Source organism: Suncus etruscus, chromosome 7, assembly GCF_024139225.1.
Source record: "Suncus etruscus isolate mSunEtr1 chromosome 7, mSunEtr1.pri.cur, whole genome shotgun sequence".
Lineage (NCBI taxonomy): Eukaryota > Metazoa > Chordata > Mammalia > Eulipotyphla > Soricidae > Suncus > Suncus etruscus.
Window position 1 is genome coordinate 24,941,552 of NC_064854.1, and position 21,080 is coordinate 24,962,631.

The 21,080-nt window shown below is 35.4% G+C and overlaps 1 protein-coding gene across 1 annotated transcript in view; it reads left to right on the forward strand.

The window, feature by feature from the left end:
• The window catches only part of MALRD1 (MAM and LDL receptor class A domain containing 1), a 516,995-nt gene extending 502,951 nt beyond the window's left edge, over window positions 1-14,044 (forward strand). The window contains exons 38-40 of the mRNA XM_049777533.1: window positions 13,411-13,490; window positions 13,584-13,680; window positions 13,906-14,044. Coding sequence (XP_049633490.1) covers window positions 13,411-13,490; window positions 13,584-13,680; window positions 13,906-14,044 — 316 coding nt within the window. The remainder of the gene's footprint in view (window positions 1-13,410; window positions 13,491-13,583; window positions 13,681-13,905) is intronic.
• The last annotated feature ends 7,036 nt before the right edge of the window (window positions 14,045-21,080 follow it).

Below are 21,080 nucleotides of genomic sequence, written 5' to 3' on the forward strand. Positions count from 1 at the left end.
ACTCAATTTAGGTTGTAGATATATGTAGTTTGATACAAACATACCTCTGTGTTTTTACATGTTCAAATAAAAATTATGTCCTAGAAAATACCTGTTTGTTAAAATTTGGGGAGCATTCACCTAAAAACTGATCAAGACCAAGAAATGTATTAGAAGGCCACTTGAGAATTAAAAAATTGGGTTTTGTTATCATTTAATATGTTTGGAAGAGTTGTATGATATGAAGAGTATTCACTAGAAATTTAAGGGCATTTATCAGAATAGTCATTACAGATAGAAACAGTATTGGAAAAATCTGTTGGTACTGTGGAAAAATCTGTTGGTATTGTTGAAAAATCAGGTTTCTATTGTATTTTTATTTCTACACCATGAGACCCTCCATATCTAAAACAGATCAATTTTCTTTTTCTTGATGAATTTTTAACTATACAAAGGAATGCATATTTTTCACTGAATACCACTGGCAAATTCTTTAAAATTTGGCCATCAAAAAGTTTCAGGTTTTCTATTATGCATGTATTTTTAAGTCACTGCTAAAAGTAAATTAAGCAGATTGTTTTCTTCTGAAACAGCTTATAAACCACGAGGGTTTCCTGTCCTTTAAACTTTAAAGAATCAAAGCAATTGGATCAGCAAAATATCATGGTCTTGAGGCATTTTCAGGTCTTAGTTTTTTTCTATATCAAATAAAGCAGATGTATAGTGAGTGCTTCATTTAGTTTTCTCATTTTATTTTTATTTCCAAAGTAATCATTCTATTGAAATTTGAGTTTATGTTAACATCATTTAATATCTATACACGCACAGATCACATAAAATACCTCTGCATTTGTTTTACATACCTTATATGTAATATATATTTGTAAATAAATATTTATACTTACAAATATATTTAAATGGATACGTAAGTGGCAGATATGCCAGGGCATACCTAAGCTTTTAGGGGGGCTCAGCCCACCAGATGTATCCTCAGATTTCCCTGGTGGGTAGAACTAATTTAAGCCCCATGGTATTCCTCAAAAGGCCCACTATGGATACCTTTTTTCCCTGTATGGATGGTTGAGGAATTTCCAAAGAGATGCCTGGCATTACATTTTTAGCCATTATTTGACTATCTCTCCTTTGTATATATCATGCAAAATAATGGCCTCTATCAAATAATTTGGCTCAGAAATTCCAGCACCAAAGTTTGAGAACCCCTTTTTCTGCATATAGCCAGCCCTAAAAGCAAAGACAATTTTCTCTCTTTTTCAAATATGTCCTTTGCAGCTGCAGTTTCTGCTAATCAAAGGCTTAACCAGAATGCAGATCTTGACTATTGACCCTCCTTTAGAAAAAGGGAAACTCATTTTGGGGGATTTGGTGCCTCCCTCACTTAATCTCTAAAACAATAGAGTCCAGTCTAATAAAGATCAAGTTCCTAGATATTTTTTACTCCCTCCTAATCCTAATTTTGCATTTAAAGTAAGCTTGCAAAAAGTTAACTTGAGTTGTGACCTTCTCCTTTGTAACCTAGAATCTTAGTCACACCCCTAGTTTGGGTATTGTTACTGTTTTACTATGCTTTGTAATTATAATTATTCTTTACCTCTGGCTAATTTGACCCCTATAAATTTCCCTGCTCAAAAAATTAAACTTGTCGCACTCCTGCCAGAAACGTGTTGATCCAACATACACTGTGTGGTTTCATTTATTTTATATTTCAAATTTTGCCGTCCGTGCAACACACTCTCCCTAAAGTGGATTCACCGAAATCTCAATGATGACTGTAGGACAGAAGCCGCCTACAGCACAGATGCATATGCCTGAGTGCATAAGACTGAGGCAGTAACAAATGCAATGAAGAAAACTAATTAGGTAGGCAGGTTGCTTCACAGTCTGGGGAAAAGACGATAGCAGTGGTTGTATTTTAGAAAGGCAGTGTCAGGTGAGGCCTCTGGAGTTCCACGAGAGTGTTAGCTAATCCAAAATTTGGGCAAACTACTTCATAGAGGAAGCAGAGTTTGTGAGGTCCCAAGTGTTGAGAAAGCTCAGTGTGTTAAAGGAAGCACATTCTGATTTACGCCTTAGTGAATTTGGGCCCCTGACAGCAGAAGAAAGTGTGATGGGTGGGAATGCACTTAAATTAGAAGTACTTTAAGAATTGGTGGTGAGAGTGTTGCACCGGTGAAGGGGGTGTTTGAAGAGGGGTATTCTTTATATGACTGAAACCCAACTACAATCATGTTTGTAATCAAGTTGTTTAAATAAAGATTAAAAAAAAAAAGAAATGCTTCTAAACAAACAGCTGTGCATCCTCTCCATCTTCTCTAGATCTGATGTCAAAACATCTGCAGATTGCTGTCTGTTTCCTTGTAAGCAATCAAGGAAAGGGTCTAGACATTGTATTGCCTAGAAGGAAAAAAGGAAGAAGGAGAGAGGAGAAAAAATGTCTGCCATAAAACAGACTGGGGATGGGGATGTGACAACGGGAGTGTAACTGGGTAAATTGATGGCAGAAATGAACACAGGTGATGGGTTGAGTATCAGAGCATCGTATGACTGAAACTCAACTATCAACAACTGTTTAATTCTGTATTGTTTTAATTCTGTATCTTATGGTGATTTAATCGTTTTAATGAAAAAAATGCAGTGAGTTTTCAACACCCAGGGCCTCACATGTAGTCTTTGGTAATGTTAGTGTAAATTCCTCCCAAAGCCAAAAAGGATTATTTATCTAACTTTTAAGCCTTAATATTCTGTGTGTGCATATTCTCGATGTGTGCATATGAATATTTTAATGCAAAGAAAAATACATGCAAATAATGCCTTGTCAGTATGAGATCAGAAACTCAGTTTCAAAGGCAAATTATTTCATACCTCAAAGGAGAGCAAAAGAATAACTTCAAAACACTATTTCTTACTAGCACCACACTCCATAACAAAAATTTAATGCCTTTACCTTCATCGTCAAACAAAAATAGTTTCTATTGACTTGCAGCCTATTTTCAATTGCCCAGTTTGTGAATTATTTAGTTTTTTGCTATCTTCCTTTTCTTTCTCATATAGCTCCAGGGAAATATTGCTTCATAGGAGTTGCCAAAATATCAAAGGAGAAATGAGAACTTCAAAGCATAAACTTGCAGAACGGTTCTTTCTTTTCTTTCTTTCCTTCTTTCTTTCTTTCCCTTCTTCCCTCCCTCCCTTCCTCTCTTTCTTTCTTTCTCTCTTTCTTTCTTTTCTTTTCTTCTTTCTTTCTTCTTTCTTTCTTCTTTCTTCTTTCTCTCTCTCTCTCTTTCTTTCTTCTTTCTTTCTTTCTTTCTTTCTTTCTTTCTTTCTTTCTTTCTTTCTTTTTCCTTCTTTCTTCTTTCTTTCTCTCCTTTCTCTTTCTTTTTTCTCTTCCTTTCTCTTTCTCTCTTTCTTTCTCTCTCTTTCTATTTCCTTATTTCTTTTTTGTTTCTTTCTTTCTTTCTTTCTTTCTTTCTTTCTTTCTTTCTTTCTTTCTTTATTTCTTTATTCTTCTTTCCTTTCTTTCTTCTTCTTCTTCTCTCCTCCTTCCTTCCTTCCTTCCTTCCTTCCTTCCTTCCTTCCTTCCCCCTTCCTTCCTTCCTTCCTTCCTTCCTTCCTTCCTTCCCCTTCCTTCCTTCCTTCCTTCCTTCCTTCCTTCCTTTCTCAGCAACAGCCAACCTGTTAGAATGAAAGAAAAACAATGTTTTTCTATTTGCTTTGTTTCTACTCTGAAGTAATTAACATTGTTTCTATGGTGCTATAATGGCTTGAAATAATGTATGATTGTTCTTTCTACATCTGCAATTCTGTGCAACTTGATTACTAATTCAAGTAGAAATTGCAATAGAAGTCACTCAGGAACCTGTGATTTGCATTTTTAATTGACCATTTCTTATGAACAGGATCTAATAATAAAGAGTCAGCTTATGGAGGGGCACACCCACAGTACTCTGGAACTACTCCTGACTCTGTGATTAGGCATCACTCCTGGTGGTGCTCAGGGAGACTACATCTAGTTCTCATAACTGAATAGACAACAGTTGCATGTAAGGCAAACACCTCAATCCAGGATTCCATAGATTATGTTTTGTGTGAAGGTAGAATATAAATTTCCCAAATATTCACAAGGCAGAGTGTCAAGGACATATAAAATATTCACTTCCAAGACCAGTGTTCCCTGCAAACTTGGAATAATCACATTTGACCTCACAGTTCCTCTTCCAGAGAAGTTCTAAGGCAGCATTTCCCAAACTGTTGTCTAACACCGGCATCATCTGAGACACCATTAAAAATTAAATTTATGTGTCACCCAGACCTAACGAATCAGAAATACTGGGAGTGGAGCCGAGCTATCTGTACTTGATCATACTTTCCAGGTGATGCTAAAATATTTAAACTGGTAAATTATGTTTAATGCTAAAATGAGATACTATATGCACAAAATATAACTCCCTTAGAAAGTATAACTCATTATTCTCATGCTAACTGACATTATGTTTGAGGGATGATAGCTCATGTTTTCCATTAATATCTATGAGTAGTGGAAATTGGAACATATAAAAGTTATACTTGGTTGAGTATTTTCACTAGACTTTTAGTTGAGAAAAACATTGTAAGTTAGCTGATAGTTGTATTAGTGGAGTCAGATGTGTGGTCATAGGTAGTACAGATGGTCCCTTTAAGTCAGTCAAGAGCACTAAGATAAATAATGATGAGATTCAGAGGTACTAAAACCTAGAAATTGATGAGAGGAGATATCTTAGAAGATTCCCCAACATGAGAGAATGTATCGTTTGTTTTAAGGGTCTGCCCATTAGAAGACGAGTTTGTGAGAAAAAGGAGAATTGAAATCAAACTAACCGTATCCTCAAATGACAGAAAAAAAACTGGGTAAAACTGCCTCATTTTGACAAGGTCCTAAAGATTAAGAAAGAGCAGTCAAAGGCTTGGGTCAGAAATTCAGGCAATGAAATTTTATTATGGAGCATGTAGCCTAATTCAGAACCTGTTAGAATCTATAGTGCTCTGAGGTATTGTCATCAGAGCTGGGTGAGACAGGAGAAAGTATATGAGAGAGTCTTTGGAGATAAATTCATGTTGCTTTGGTGGTTAAGTGGTTAAGAATGTATAAAAAATTCCCAACTTATTTTTAAACTATTTTGTTTGTTTCTCAGGGTGGGAAAATATCTGACTGTGCTCAAGGCTTATTCCTTGCTCTGTGCTCAAAGATCACTATTGATGGAGCATAAAAAATTCTAATCATTACTGGGGATTGAACCCAAGTTAGCCACATGCAAGGCAAGTGACTTACCTGATGCTTCTCTCTTTATTCCATAACCTATCCATTTTTATAACATAGTCTGAACTCTTTCAGATTTTTGGAGAGAAAAACAAAAATAGGATAACAATTTTCTTCTATTTCTACATTCTTGGAGAGCCTGTTATCCACTGATTTATGAAAAGATTAGATATTTCATCTAATTTACCTTGCTAATTTCTTCTCAAAATGGCTACATAACACCACCATTTTTAGGAGCTACATTAGAGGCCATGTTCTTATTAGAGTTCCTTGAACAATCAAGTCCTTAAAAAGAAAAAAAAAAAAAGAGCCTCTGCTGGGTCCCATTAAATTAATCCTTTCCCATGTGCTCAGAAATATGTAGTTCCTCTTTGATTTTCCAAAGTGATAAGTGAATGGGGGTTGGTGGGCACACAAAGGACAAGGAGGAAGGGAGGGTCCTTTGTTCTGGGTGTGAGGGGATAATGAATGAGTGTTAGCAAGCACACCCAAAAATAATCAGCTGTAATTTCATAACTCCTGGCTTTGGAACGAACTCATAACAGAAGACCTGCTTAGAATTGAGAAATGGAGAGAGCATTGGTCCTGACTGAAAAAAAATATATTTTATTCTGTTCCATTTTTCTACTGGGGAAAATAGGACCTTCTGTGTGATGGGAATGCAACATTATATTTCCCTTTTAGGTGCTCACTTCTTAATTCTCCCTACCTTGTAAAACAGGCTGGAGCTAATTAGTGAAAGAGAAAATTTGTCTGAGCAAATGAATCACTGGTATTTCATGTGAAAGTTCACATGAACTGTCATGTGAACTCATGTGGCTCAGAGATTACTCAGTGACACTTTATTGGGGATTTGGAGGTTGAATTGAATGCACTGAGACCACAAGGATGATCTGCTGAGTGCTGACTTCCATCTAAGGCCCACACACTTCAGTTCCTGATCGAACACCCTTGGCCTGAGATAGTACTTTCACCCTAAGTGGAAGCCATATTGCTTTCTCTCTCCTGGCAGACGTGTGAGGGTGGGACAGGACTGTAGGTGGGTGTGATGGAGAGATTCTGTTTCTCCTTCTGTCAGCAGCTTCAGCATCTGCCTTTTCTTTCCTGACCTGTAGAACTGGATTGTGAACTTCAGGCATATTCAGACATAAAAATGCTGTTGAGGTGACATCACTAATGAGTCCTGAAAACAGAAGGTTTTGTAGCTCCCTAAGTTTTAATTGATGCCTGGGGAGGAGAGGGATGGAGTAGGGTTATGGGAAGGTGTCAGCTCATGAGGGCTAGTCTCTGAGACCAAGTGCTTAGGATCATAGGGATCAGCTCTGACCATCATTATACCAGAAATCCAAGGACAGAGTGTGGAGCAAGTTGATATCTAGGGCATGTTACAGTTTACAATGAATTTTCACTTGCATGGTTTGATTTATTCCCTACACCTTTGTGAGGCAAATTCTAAAACTCATTAAGGAGAGGAAATTAACTTTATCTGGCTTTCCTCAAACCACTTAGAGAACAGAAATCTTGGTTACCAGAGTCTATAACTTAGCTGCTTGTTTGGGTCATGCACAGCAGTGCTCCAGGGTTATTCTTGGCTCTATGCTCAGGACTGATCCCTGGTGACTTATATGTGGTGCTAGGGATTCAGACCAGGGTCATGTTTGATACAGCCACATGAAAGTAAAGCAAGTCCCTAACTTCCTGTACTTGCACTATCTCTCTAGCCTCCAAAGACTCTAATAGTTTTTGTTTTCCAGGGAAGTAGCCCTCTTCTAGCATCTAGAAATATTTCCAGGAGAAATCATACCATGATAATTGGACATTTTCAGATTGGAGAACAGAAGTTTTTTACATTATTCTAACAAACCAAAGCTGGAAAATCAGATGATTTTTATAAATAACTGTATTATAATTTGTCCAAAATATTTGAAAGCAAAAAACAATGTCATAAACTTGAGGATCCAAAAAACATAGTTTAAATCTCATTTGTGATGCTCTCTCTGTGCCTGTTTTCTCCGCCATGAAAGGGGGAAACGATTCCCATCTTGCAATATTGGCATTGTACAAAATGTATTGAAGTATTTAGACTATCACTTAATGCATACTAGGTGTTCAATAAATAATCCCAACAATTGCTAAATGGTATGTGTGCAAAATACCTCAAAATAAATATCATGTCTGTAGATTAAAATTTCAAACTTAATGGCCAGAGACAGTATAAAGATGTTTGCCAGCACGCAGCTGACCTATATTCAATGCTTCTCACTAGAGTCCACTGAACACAAAACTGGGATTAACTCCTGACCATTATCAAGTATGTCTCCAAATACTTCCACAACAAAATGTTGTAAACTTAAAGCATGTTTATATGTATATAGACCTATTAAATAAAAATGAGAAAATTTAAATTTTGTATTAACTTCACCAAGTTAAACTTGACATATCTCTCCAAATCTCACTAGTTATTTATGAGTTCTAAAGAATTTGTCCATCAATTCTTTTAAACATTATTATATAGACAATACATAGACAAACATTTTATTCTTTGGAATAAAGGTCACATATATATCACATATCCAAGAGAATACTAGTTGGGACTGAACATTTTTCCTTTCCAGATCTTTAAAAATAAAGATTCTGGAAGCATTTCTTTCTTTCTCTTTACCTTGCCTATGTTTCATGTATTCTATTTAATTTGATATCTTAGCTACTTTAAATGTGATTTGTATTTTCTCTTTCAGTTTTTGCTTCTGTAACCTGACAAATGTGTGCCTTGTCCAGCCTATATGTGTGTGTGTGTGTGTGTGTGTGTGTGTGTAATTTAAGCAATGCTGACATTTAATAGTTTATAAGGTATTATTGATGTAACTTTGGGACTTTGGGAATCAAAATGGAATAGTAGAAAAAAACAAAGTGGTGTGTGTACTAAGAATAAAAACTACTCAAACTGACTCAAATAATGGAAGCATTTATGAATTCATGTAACTAAAGAATTTAAATCCAGAATTGAGGAACTTGCTTATTTTATTTTGTTATTTTCAGTGACATCCTAAAATGGACTCTTTCCAGTCTTTGCTTCTCTGTGCCTATTAGTTAATTTTATCTGTAGACTATATACACTAAAATTTCTAACAAAATCATGAAGAGCCTTAGATGATTATTTATTCATTAAATTCATGAAGTTGAAAAGAGAGTCTCTTACCATAAAACTTCATCAAAATAAACTTCTTAGTTACAAAATTCTCGCTATTTCAAACTTTTGTTCCTATCTTCAAATCATTTCTGTTTCTTAGGAAAGTCATGAAGTAGTGCATGGCTTTCTAAGATCAAATGACTCCCAGGAGAGTAAAGTCAATGTAGAATTCAGGTAGGTGTTCTGCCCCAACCAAACCACAAAAATGACTTGGTGGGAAGAATAAAATTAGCAATGATTAAATGATTCAGAGTTATCAGTCATAGAAGATACTTGAATTGGACAGTAGTTTGAATTTCCATAGTTCCAGTATTAGAGATCTACAGGTTGTCGGTCTGAAATAAGGGATGCAACCAACAACCTCATACTAACTCAAAACAAATCAGATTTCCCTCATGTAGACTTATGTCTGGCTGCCTTCTGAAGAAAAAAAATGTAGCTTTATTCCTGTTTATTAAATTCACAATTATTTTTATTGTTTCCACTAGTTGTAACGTCTTAGTATAAAAATATAACCTTGAGGGGCTGGAGCAGTAGTGCAAGCGGTAGGGCATTTGTCTTGCACAAGCTAATCTAGGATAGACCATGGTTTGTTCCCTGGTGTTCCATATGGTCACCTAAGCCATTTTACCCAAGCGATTTCTGAGCACATAGCCAGGAGTAACCCCTGAGTTTCACCGGGTGTTGCCCTAAAACCAAAAAATAAATAAATAAAAATATAATCTCGATAATATTTCAGGTCGCAACCAATATGTATTTGCTTTCTTGTTGACATTGATACAAAGCAAGCCTTCTAATTTACATTGGTATTACTTAATCTAAAAACAAATGTAAAAAACTTATGGCATATGCGAGTTATTTTGAATTGCACGTGGGGTAAATCACATTGCATTTAGGCTTGTTTACTCATAACTACATAAATAATTATATAGAAAGAGCTATTCTTAAACTAATAAGTTATTCAAGCAAGTAAGATGAACCTCTTTATCCCATTTTCTATTTTATTTTAAGCATTAGAAATAATCCACTCTGACCACAGTTCAGCTCTATTATTATAACTGCACTGCCCACCTGGCTTGGGTCTTCTCTAGTCATCTCTGAGTCAAGACATATGAAATTCTTCTCAGCATATTACCCACTTTCCTTATCCTTCTCAACTTAACCAGAACCTTTACTCTTCACCCTTAGAAACTATATACATATATGTATATATGTAGTGAGTTGTGGATGTCTTATTAATTATAATACAGAGACAAATGACTTAACACACTGATATTACTAAAATAGCAATTTTTCATTATCTTTTCCAGATTAGATGTTCCCTTCTTTATATATATGTATATATACACTTTATATATGCTTCACATATACTATAATCTAATCCATAAAAAATTATTGAGAAAGAAGGAAGCAGTAAAAATAAAAAGACTAGGAGGCTGGAGCAGTGGTGCAAGTGGTAGGATGTTTGCCTTGCACATGCTAACCTAGGATGGACCATGGTTCAATCCCTGACTTCTCATATAGTCCCCCAAGCCAGGAGTGATTTCTGAGCACAGAGCCAGGAGTAACCCCTGAGCATCACCAGGTATGGCCCCAAAACTAAAAACCAAAAAAAAAAAAAGTAGAAAATTAAAATGTATATTGGTTACTATTAGACTGATTTAAATGGAATCAGTTAATTCCAAAAGTTAAATATCTCTCTGAGATAGTTACATAGACACCTACGTTAAGGATGTTTGTGATACACTGTATAGAGTAAAAACCACTTATAAAGAGATAAAGATGTTTCTTTCATAATAAACACAAACACTAGATATCTATAATATCAATGTGTGTTTATGTGGATTTTATGCAATATAAGAATATAAGAAACATATGATATGATTAAATATATACAAGAAGGTTAAATATAAGAGGATTAAATACAAGAAGGTTAAAGAAGTAACAAAAATTATATCTGTTTGCTGTTGATATTAGTTGTATCTGAAGATTGCATTTTATTTTAATAAGAAGGATAGCATTTTAACATGCATTTTTCATATAATTTTACTTATTTTTGGGAAGCATTCTTTTAAATTTCTTAAAATTCAAAAATTGAGAAGGAAATGATAATTTTAGAATAATTTTCAGGTAGAAATTGAAATTTTATTACATAGGCCAATTTGTTAATTTATATTCAGATAATATGATAGTGACTCTTACATTTCTATCAGTAACATAGAAGGTAAGAATAAAGAATACAGTTTAAGGGTTAAAATAATCTTAAAATATGCTGACTTTTTTTACAAATAGCCAGGAAAATTTCAAGAAAACTATACATATATAGTTAAATATATATTTAATATAAATATTATATATTATAATAATATATTATAAATATATACTTTATATATTTAAAATCATTGTTACTCATTGATTATAACTTATCAAAATTAAATTATATTTGCCTCTTTTCTGTTTTGGGGTCGCAGCTGGCTATACTTACTCCTGGCCTCACTTCTGGTGGGCTCAGGGGGTCATATGGGATGCTGCAGATCAAACACAGGGCCTCCTCTTGCAAGATGAATGTCCTACCACCCATATTATTCCTCCAATATATGAACCTTTTGAACAGCAGTTTTATGTTCTTTATCTTTATATTTTGGGGAGTTTAGGACCACAGTAGCAGTGCTCAAGGCTTCCTTCTTGCTCTGTGTTCAGTCATCACTCCTAATAGTGCTTTGGATCAACCTTGGATCAACTACATACAAGGCAAGAATTTTAGCTACAGTGCTATCTTTCCAGATCCAACTATTCTTTTAAGATGTAACTATTAATCTAAAACAAATGGCCAATTTTTATTTTTTCCTTTATTCAAAATTCCGATACAAATTTTCTGTGAATTAACATTAAAAAAAGTTTATCATGGTTGAACTCAAAAAATATCAAAAGAAAGCTCACTTAATACTTTTTTTCTTGTCAGGAGCAAGTACACACATGAGAAGATATATATGCATTCATTTATATGTTGACTATTTGACATATATGTAGGTAAATGAATATATATATACATAAATAGAAAGGATTCAGGCTATTTCTCTATATGGTTTTATTTTTTTCAATTTTTGATATTTTTAATGTACTTTTCTAAAATTTCCACTGAAATTTATTTTTTAGGATGATCTTTTTTTTTTTTTTTTTGGTTTTTGGGCCACACCCGGTGGTGCTCAGGGGTTACTCCTGGCTGTCTGCTCAGAAATAGCTCCTGGCAGGCACGGGGGACCATATGGGACACCAGAATTCGAACCAACCACCTTTGGTCCTGGATCAGCTGCTTGCAAGGCAAACGCCTCTGTGCTATCTCTCCGGGCCCTTTTAGGATGATTTTTAGGCAAGAGAGCTCCCCAGGGGCCTAGGGGAGCAATATTGACCTGGCAGTGTGGGCTAGATGGGTCAATATGGTTGGGGCCATTAAGCTTTCCTTGGGAAGGCTTGGAATTATAGGATGAGAAGTGCAAGAAGTACATGCAGTACCTGGGCTTCTTGTTCTCTTGGTGGCTTCAGTCTTTTGAGCAGTTTTCCTGCCACCTGGAATTTATGTTGATAATCATTTCATCTACAGTTTGCCGCAAGTGAAGGTTACTACAACCCCATGCCAGGGCCATAATATTTTCAAAACCTATAAGAGTCTAAAAAGCTGAATGGAAACATGTATTCTTTCCCTAAGCCTCTTTGGCATGTAGATTCCTACTACATGAGAATTCAAAGGAATCCTGTTAAAAAAAACAACTCACATTTCATTCTCACACTAAAGATTCTGGAAATAAGCAACATATAATCTAAATCATCAACAAGTGTAATTTAGTGCCATTTGAATTTCAAGAGCATCAAAACAGTCACATTGTCTTCAGATGCTAACTTTTAAGAGACTATTTGCTGAGGAAAGAAGGTCTTCTTATGGACTTGCTTGAACTCTAATCTTTTTATTTAGAAAGAAGCTATTGCTTTTGTGACAGAAGTGCCATTGAGCATGAAAAATCTCCAATTCAAAAGGGATTGAGAGAAAATAACTGTGCCCAAAAAGCGTTGCATTGAAACGCAGCTTTTGAGCATACACATTCAAAAACTGGGGTTTAATCCTGTTTTGTAGCATGTGTCATGAACTTGGCAGGAAATTCCATCCATTTCTTTCTTAATTTGTATCCTATTATTCCTGGGTAAACAGGAATGTGTTCATAGCTTTCACACTCATCTGCAAATAGATGGAACCAGAAAAAAATTCTGACATGTTTATTGCTTAGAAATAAACCTCAACAACTCTCTCTGAGGCACAAGCAAGTCTGCCTGAACTTCCTGATGGCTTTTGGTATGAAAGAAGAATATCTAACTTACTGCGTTTTCTAATGCATGGCCCTAAGTTTAGGATAGGTAGCAAAATCCTAGTGCAATTGCTAATACAGCCAATAAGCTCATTAACCTGATTCCATATCCAGGCAGTTTGAAAGATCTTCCTTTTGTAAAGAGAAAGAAATATGCTTGTTGATTTCTGACTAGATTAGATATAATTTGAATGATCTTTTTGTTATCTTAGTGGACTTAAATTTGCTCACTGGAAAACATGGGTTAGTTTGGGGGTTTGTTGATATGATAGATAGTGACCACTGATAAAAATTCAGTGTTGAATCAGATGTTGAAAACAAGAAAGGAAATCATGCTCTCACCATATCAATAAAAAGGGGGAAATATGAAAAAAGCAAGATTGCCTTTTACAATAATGTGAAAATAATAATAATTAATTTGGGTTTGACTGATTTTTCATTGTTGGTTTCTTATCAAGGTCACCCACATTCCTGGTTTCTCCTTGCTTACTGGATTTGTCATCTTTTTCCTTGATAAAACTTTTTAAAAATGTTTCCACTTTGGATTTGTTTCTCACATTTCATCTCATTTCCAGATGTGAACATGGATGGGAAGGAAATCGATGCCACATTCAGTCTGTCCCACCAACATCAGATTTCTCATCTCTGACAAATAGTAGGTGACATTAGACTTAAAAATTTGCTGACTTTTTGAGTCCCATGTTTTTTTATTGCATATTTATCTTTTATTCTTGGTTTAAAATTACAGATTTCTGGACTGTCCTGGGTATTGGATTAGCTTTCCTGGTGACTCATATTATAGTTGCAATCTTGTGTTTTCTTGCAAATAGAAGAGTACTCAGGAGGTAAGTGGTGCCTTTGATTATTGAATAAAACAAGTTATAGAAGGCCTATTTCCTGAAATGTGTCATTTGCTATGTTTTCTTTCCATGTGTGTGATAAGCCCCAAATTTAGTATTTTCCTACTTTGTGAATTTATTTGCCAAGGCTAAAAGTGGAACCTGCTTAACAATAAATCATTCTGTTCATTATTAAAAATAAGAAAGTAAGTTTACTTTTTGGATCTTTAGGGGAGCATTTCTAAAGATACCAAGAAAAGAGAAAAGTCATTCTCTGCAAATTACAAAAACAGGGAATAGCTGGCCCACTTTCTGGGGTAAATTTTTGGTTTTGCTTCAGGAGGCTCACTTTGAAGAACTAAGGTTCTAGGCCAGTACTTGCATGTCCAAGTCACAACAACTTTCTTCTATCAATCAGAAGAAAGTCTGCAGGCTGAACTCCTGTGGAAATAAGCCTAAGTCCTCAATGCTCTTCAGGATCCTGAGGCCCTCTTACTCAATGCTCACCTTCCTTTCCAGAATGAATATTTGCCCCCATGTCAATTTAACTCGACCCTAAACTACAAAAGATAAAAGATAAAACTACAAAAGATATTATGTAATCTGAGAAATTAAAAGAAATGCTTGATTTCCCACATGCCAAAGTTAGTGATCAAAGGATCTAATGATCAGAGGATCTAAGGAAACTCTGGGGAGCTTACGGCAACCTCATTTTCCTTGGTGTCACCTTGTAATTGCCTCTCACTTGCATTTTCATCAGACTGTCAGGATACACTCACTTTAATTGACACCAAGTCTGATATCATCAGTGATGGCACAATTTTTATAGACCCATTCTGCTTTTATAAAAAAAAAAAAGACCTTTGGTACATGACTATTAAGATGATCATACTCATCAATTCATTTTTAAATTATTAATTTTACACACCTAAAATATGCCAATCAGCATGGGTAAAAACATGAATGAGAAATAATTTAAACTTAAAGGAGCTTATAAAAGAAATTTATTGGGAAAAACAGACATAAAGCTACTCCATGAATTATAGGTCATGTACTAGAATCTACACATATATTACAGTCCTCAGAAAAAAATGATAATCTTATATATGTTTCTGTATATGTTAAAAATGAAACATATATTAATATAATGTATCATACTAACAAATTGATCATTACATAAGAATTATTTGTATTTATTGCACTGTCATATAGTCTGTAAGCTCTCACAAACTTATATATTTATATAATTATAAAATAAATAATATTTTATATGTGTAAAGATAGCTTAAGAAAATATTAAAATATATATCTTAAAAATATATAACATAAAGGGGCCAGAGTGATAGCACTGAGAATGGTAGGGCATTTGCCTTGTACATGGCTGACCCAGTTGGGCCTGGGTTTAATCCCTGGCATCCCATATGGTCCCCCATCTAGGAGCAATTTCAGAGTGCAGAGCCAGGAGTAGCCCCTGAGAGTCACCGGGTGTGGCCCCAAAACATATATATATATATATATACATTTATATGTACATATATAACATTCATATATTTCAAAGATATATAAAGAAACTATTATATTGTCATATACTTTTACATATATTTAAAGGCATGTTAAGGAGCCAAGAAGATAGCACAAATTATAATGTATATGCTTCATATGTGAGATCCTACTACTATCTCCTCATTAAGGCTCTGAATACTGACCCATCACCCCCACATCCTCCTTCCCTTAGTGTCCTTTCCTCTATCTGGTATGGTCTCTATATAAAAATGAGCATATACTTCTGTTTCAATAATATGTGTAAGTAATATATTAATTATAGTCATGCAAAATATTTATGTTTGTGTCATTGAAATAATCATAGTAATTATATTGATATAGTATTGAAACTTATTTTATGTATTTGCTCTATTTTATATATCATTCAATTATATTTGAGCATAGCATATTGAGAGGGATTAATTTTTAAGGAGTGGACTGACTCATTTTATGGGGCTGACAAGCTTAAAACATGGTAGGCAGCTTGACAAACTGGAAGATCAAGTAAGAGTCAATGTACCAGTAGGCTTGAGTCCAAAATCTGTCAAGCAAGAGTCTTAAACAAGAAAGACAGGTTTCTCTTCTGCAATCTGCAAGGAGGAGTCATCCACTGAGCATCTTAATCTATGTTCTTAAAAGCTTCTATTTGAAGGGACCCACCCATACCATGGAAGGTAACATACCCTGTTCTGCATGGGAAACGTTCACCATAGCTAAAAATACCTTCACAATAGTCTGGAGACTGGAGTCTGAGCAGAAAGCTGGGCCACCCTGCCAAGTGACTGGCAATGAGTGAGTCATGACAGCTTCCATACAACAGGGAGAAGCACCTGTAATAACAGAGTTCACACTTCCCAGGGCTGGATCAAGGTGTTTGCCTTGTATACAACTGACCCTGGAACTCCATAAGGCTTCCCTCACTCCAAGTCCACCAGAAGTGATTCCTGAGCACAGAGTTAGGAGTAAGCTCTGAGCATATCCACATGTGGCTCACTATACTTCCCCAGCTACCCCCCCAAAAAAAACCATAAAAGAAAATTCTTGGTATTGAACCTGGATGCAATTTGAGTTATAGGGAGAACTATCTTGAACATGGGGTGGGGAACACAGTGCCTCATTTTGGAAGTGTACCCTCTCTTTTCCTTTCCCATTTCACTTATTCTATTTTTACTTTCTATTTGTTCCTCACATTCTCTTTTGTGAACTTAGATTTCCTTTTCTCTTTCCCTATTTCTTATATTCACCTTATATTTCTCTGACTTAAAAGAAATTCTCTCAACTTATCATCAGTCCTATCCGAGTTTTTCTTCATCTATCTTCCTTTCATAGTCTTTCCATTCTCCATGAGACATACATTCATTTTAAGTTTTCAAAGACATTTATTTTTTTATATTTTATTAAAGTACCATTATTTACAAAGTTATTTGTTGTTGAATTTTAAACATACAATGTTTAGGCACTAATTTCACCACCAGTGTTAACTTACCTCCCTTGGGGTTCCCAAGTTCAGACCTCCTCAATGCCATTCCCACCATGGCAACTTGACAGGCACATTTTAAAATTTGGCTATTGAGGTTCGAATTTCTTGTTTTCAGTGTTGTTGTCTCTGTGCGTTGGCATTTAGTTATATCACCAATGTACTCAGATCCTCTTCACCAATGCCCACTATTGTGGGCTGGTGTTTAGTTATATCACTTCCTTATACCACCGATATACTCAGATCCTCTTTACCACTGACCCCTGTTGCTTCCCATCTATGTCTTCTCCCTCTCTTTCTTTCCTTCTCTATCATTCATCTCCCTATATTCTGGGGCCATCATTGATGTAGGTATCCCCTCCTCCGAACATTGCATTCCCTATTTAATTTTGCAGGATCATCCTATGTTTATTTTCTAAATCTGCCATTTCTTAGAAGCTTTCAGTCTAATCATCTCTAGATCACTGAAATTCTCTTCCTATATAGGCCATGGTTTTAATCAGTTATATGACTTCATAGTACTTTTTTTTTTTGAAGACATTGTCATTAATTAGCATGTATCTTGAAGCCTTTGGGGTAGCAGAAATAGATAATAACTTTGTCATTTGAAATAAAAATTTTAGATAGCTGCTTTTATGGTGTAACACACCAAGGCAAATCTGATGCTTTGTAAATTCTCTTTATTTAGTGTCACAGGAATTGAATGAGAAGGTTTTTACATGAGACTCATATACCATACCCAGTCTTTTATCTCTCCGGTCTTTATAAGGAGAGAGAAAGAAAGGAAAAAGAATTCCTTTTCCTCCATTTTTATTAGGGCACCATGCTTTCCAATACCATTATTAATAGAGTTTTTTGCATTTCAACATGACATTCACCACCAGTGTGTCAGTTTTCTTCCATCAGTGTCTCAAGGATATATTCCATTGCCCTCTTCATCACCCTCAGGTAAGCTTAGTTCTACAAACCAACTCTCAGGTTCTGTTACCTTACTCTGTTTCTTTAACATCCATGCATGAGAAATCCTAAAATTATTGTCCTTGGAGTATGTGAATAATTAAAGTGAGAAACTTTTAACTATTTCCAGTAAAAAATGAGAGGAAATTTCCAGCTTCAGCACTGTCCAAAACCAAATAATGTAAGGATTCCCAAGAGAACATTAAAGTAGTTTTACCTAGAGAAAAGAAAATAGGAAAAACTTGACAAGTCCTCTCTCAACTGCTGAGTGAGGAAAGAATGTAGAAAAAAGTTTGGAGTATCTTCTATATGCATAAAGGCAGGATCTGGTTTTAATGTTCTGAAGTGGATGGCCACAGGAAATTCTGATGCTATTCTTTAAAAGGTCTATTATATTGTCAGTCATGGTTCAGGCCACACAAGTCCTGAAGCACTAGCACAGTTGACCAATATCATCAACAGTAGCCTTGAAACACCCTGAGCACCACTTTGAAGACACCCAAAATAAGATCAAAATGGAATAAATAAAAGGGTTGTGGTGTAAAGTACCTGGAAACAAGAGGAGAGGAGGAGCTAATATGGGAAATACACAGTATTCCAGATAGGCACAACCCTCCAAAGGTAGGGAAACAAGGCAGAAATATCCCTTTTCAGTCCATGTGAAGAAGCAGAGAGAACAGAGACTCATGAATGTTGTCTCATTACTCAGAATGGGGAGAGGGTGAAATGACCCTCCCGATAAAGGTGTTTGGGAGTTGACATTGACCCTCTTATAGCCATGTTACCTAAACAATATGTAAATTAAAGTAAATATAAGTAAATTATTTTCTAAAGTAAATTTACTGATATTTGAATATATGTGTACATTTATATTTTAAATATGTGCATACACATATGCACATATCAACACAAGTATGTATGTATATATCAACTGGATCAGGAAGGAAGGACAATTACTATACTACTAAGTAAATAAACAAGAGCACACAAAAATAGAGCTTTTGTGTTTTTAAACTTTTTTCTTGAGCTACGCCAATAAATTGGTTAATCTCTACCCCTAGTAGACTCAGGGAGACCTAAGATTTGAGTCAAGACAATTTATCTGTCTCTGATTCTCTGGGTCACTCCATTTTCTTCACCCAAGTATCAGTCAAGATTTGTTCTCAGTCTTGTAAGTAATCTCCTGAATCATTGGTCTCACCTGGCTGGAAGCCAAAGTAATGAAGTCCTCACTGTGGGAATGAAGAGAGGACTCCCTGGAAAAAAAAAGAGGACAAGCTGCAGCCTGTATAAAGAGCAGACCCACACTTGCACCATAACCCTTTTGTTTAGTCTTCTCAGATTTTAGGGTGCTCACCAGAAGCCTCAGAATTTTCTTAAGGGGGTGTAGTTTTCTTAAGGGAGTAGAGTTTTCCAGGAGTCACTGTGATCTGGCTGAATTTTCCTGTCTGGCAGGCCTTCAACTAACATTGATAAGAAAAAATAAAAAACAGTGGCCAGAATTGAACTAGATGATGTTGAAGGCTTGATTATGTGATCTGTCATTTGGCTTTAAGTGCAGTTTCCGAGAAAGTACCAAGGAAAGATAAGAAAGTGAGGATTCCTGCATCCTCCTGTGGCTGAGAAGGGTCCCGTTGCCTGCTGCTTCTTTCTTGTTTCGTCTTCCACATCCAGTCTCCTCTTTATCTGACTCCACTCCTGATTCTTACTAAAATTAATTACTTGTGGGAGGTTAGAGCATGGAAAAAATGTGCCCTTGGAGCCAAATAAAGGGGTAATTCAACTCCCTGAAAATGCTCATTATCAAAAAAAAAAAAAAAAAGGGAGGGATGGAAAGTGTAATTTTGAAGAGGAGCAAGACATCAACCTTCCTGGGTTTGGGAGCTGGAGTGATAATAGATGCTTGCCTCTACCCAGCTGACTTGGATTTGATCCAGAGCACCCCAAATGGTCTCTGAGCCCACCAGGAGTGATTCCTGAGCCAGAAGTAAAGCCTGAGAATTTCCAGGTCTTGGCTTGCACCCAAAAAAATATTTTCCCAAACCTTGCCAAGTTCTCTTCCTTGCTCTCTCTCCTCTTTCTTTTTTAAAATATATTTTTATTTAAACACCATAGTTACAAGGTTGTTCATAATACAGTTTTTTCCCCACAGATAAAGTTGTTCTTGATTGCATTATAGCCATACAATGTATAGCAACCCTCACCAGTGTGCATTTTCCACCACCAATTTAAAAACTTGAAATTGAGCTTCCTTATAATCCAGCAATATCACTCATAGGAATATACCCTAAGAGCACATAACACACACACACACACACACACACACACACACACACACACAATGACCTCTGCTTTTCTATGTTCATTGTAGCACTATTTACAATATCAAAATCTGGAAGCAACCTAGGTGTCTGACAACAGATGAGTGGTTTAAGAAACTGTGATACATCTATTCAATGGAATACTCTGTAGCCATTAGGAAAAATGAAGTCATAAAATTTGATCCATGAGTAGACATGGAGAATATTATGTTGAGTAAAATGAGTCAGAGGGACAGGGATAAATATAATCTCACTCATTTGTGGGATATAGAAAAGTAAATAGAGTATAGGATGATATCCAGAGACAGTAGAGATGAGAATTACAAGGACCAGTTCATAGTGGGAAACTTGCCACAAAGACCAGAGAGTGCAGATAGAGTAGAGAAGAATATAATATGAAAGGGATATTCATGGTACTCATTTATTTGCAGTAGTACAAACCAAAATGCCAAAAAAGAAAAGAGAGAGGGTGGTGAAATAGAAAAAGAAAGAGAAACTCTTCTCCTTTATCTTTCTATTTCTCTTCCCCTCCTTCTCCCTCTCCATCTCTCCCTTACACACACACAAACATATTTTCCAAATTGAATCTTAAATCATAGTGAATTCAAACGGTTTGATTATGGCACTATGACAGGTTTAACATGTCTACTTGAGTTGAGTGATGAAGTCATCTTTTTCTGAAAATTGAATTTGATGTGGCAGATTGAATGATAGCAAGACTGATGTTGTCATTTAGGACAACTGGAAGATAGATTCCATAATTTTAATGTGCTCATATTTTTGTGGTTAAAGAATATAAACTATTTCAGAAGCAAATTCTTTGCAACTAATAGTCTTATAAAATACTGATACTTATTTTAAAAGGTAAACAGATATTATGTCACTTTTCAAAATTATTTTAGAGAAAACTCAAGTGAAATGTTAAAATAATAATAAGCCTTCATGTAAAATTATTTAAGGCAGGTTAATCAGTTTGGTCAAGAGATGGTTAAATGAGACAGCAGTGATTTAATTTGAAAATAATACTCAATTTTTCAGATATAGAGGATTATGTATGAGGAAAATTCACCACCCTCACCAAATAAACCTTGACCTGAAGACTTTTCATT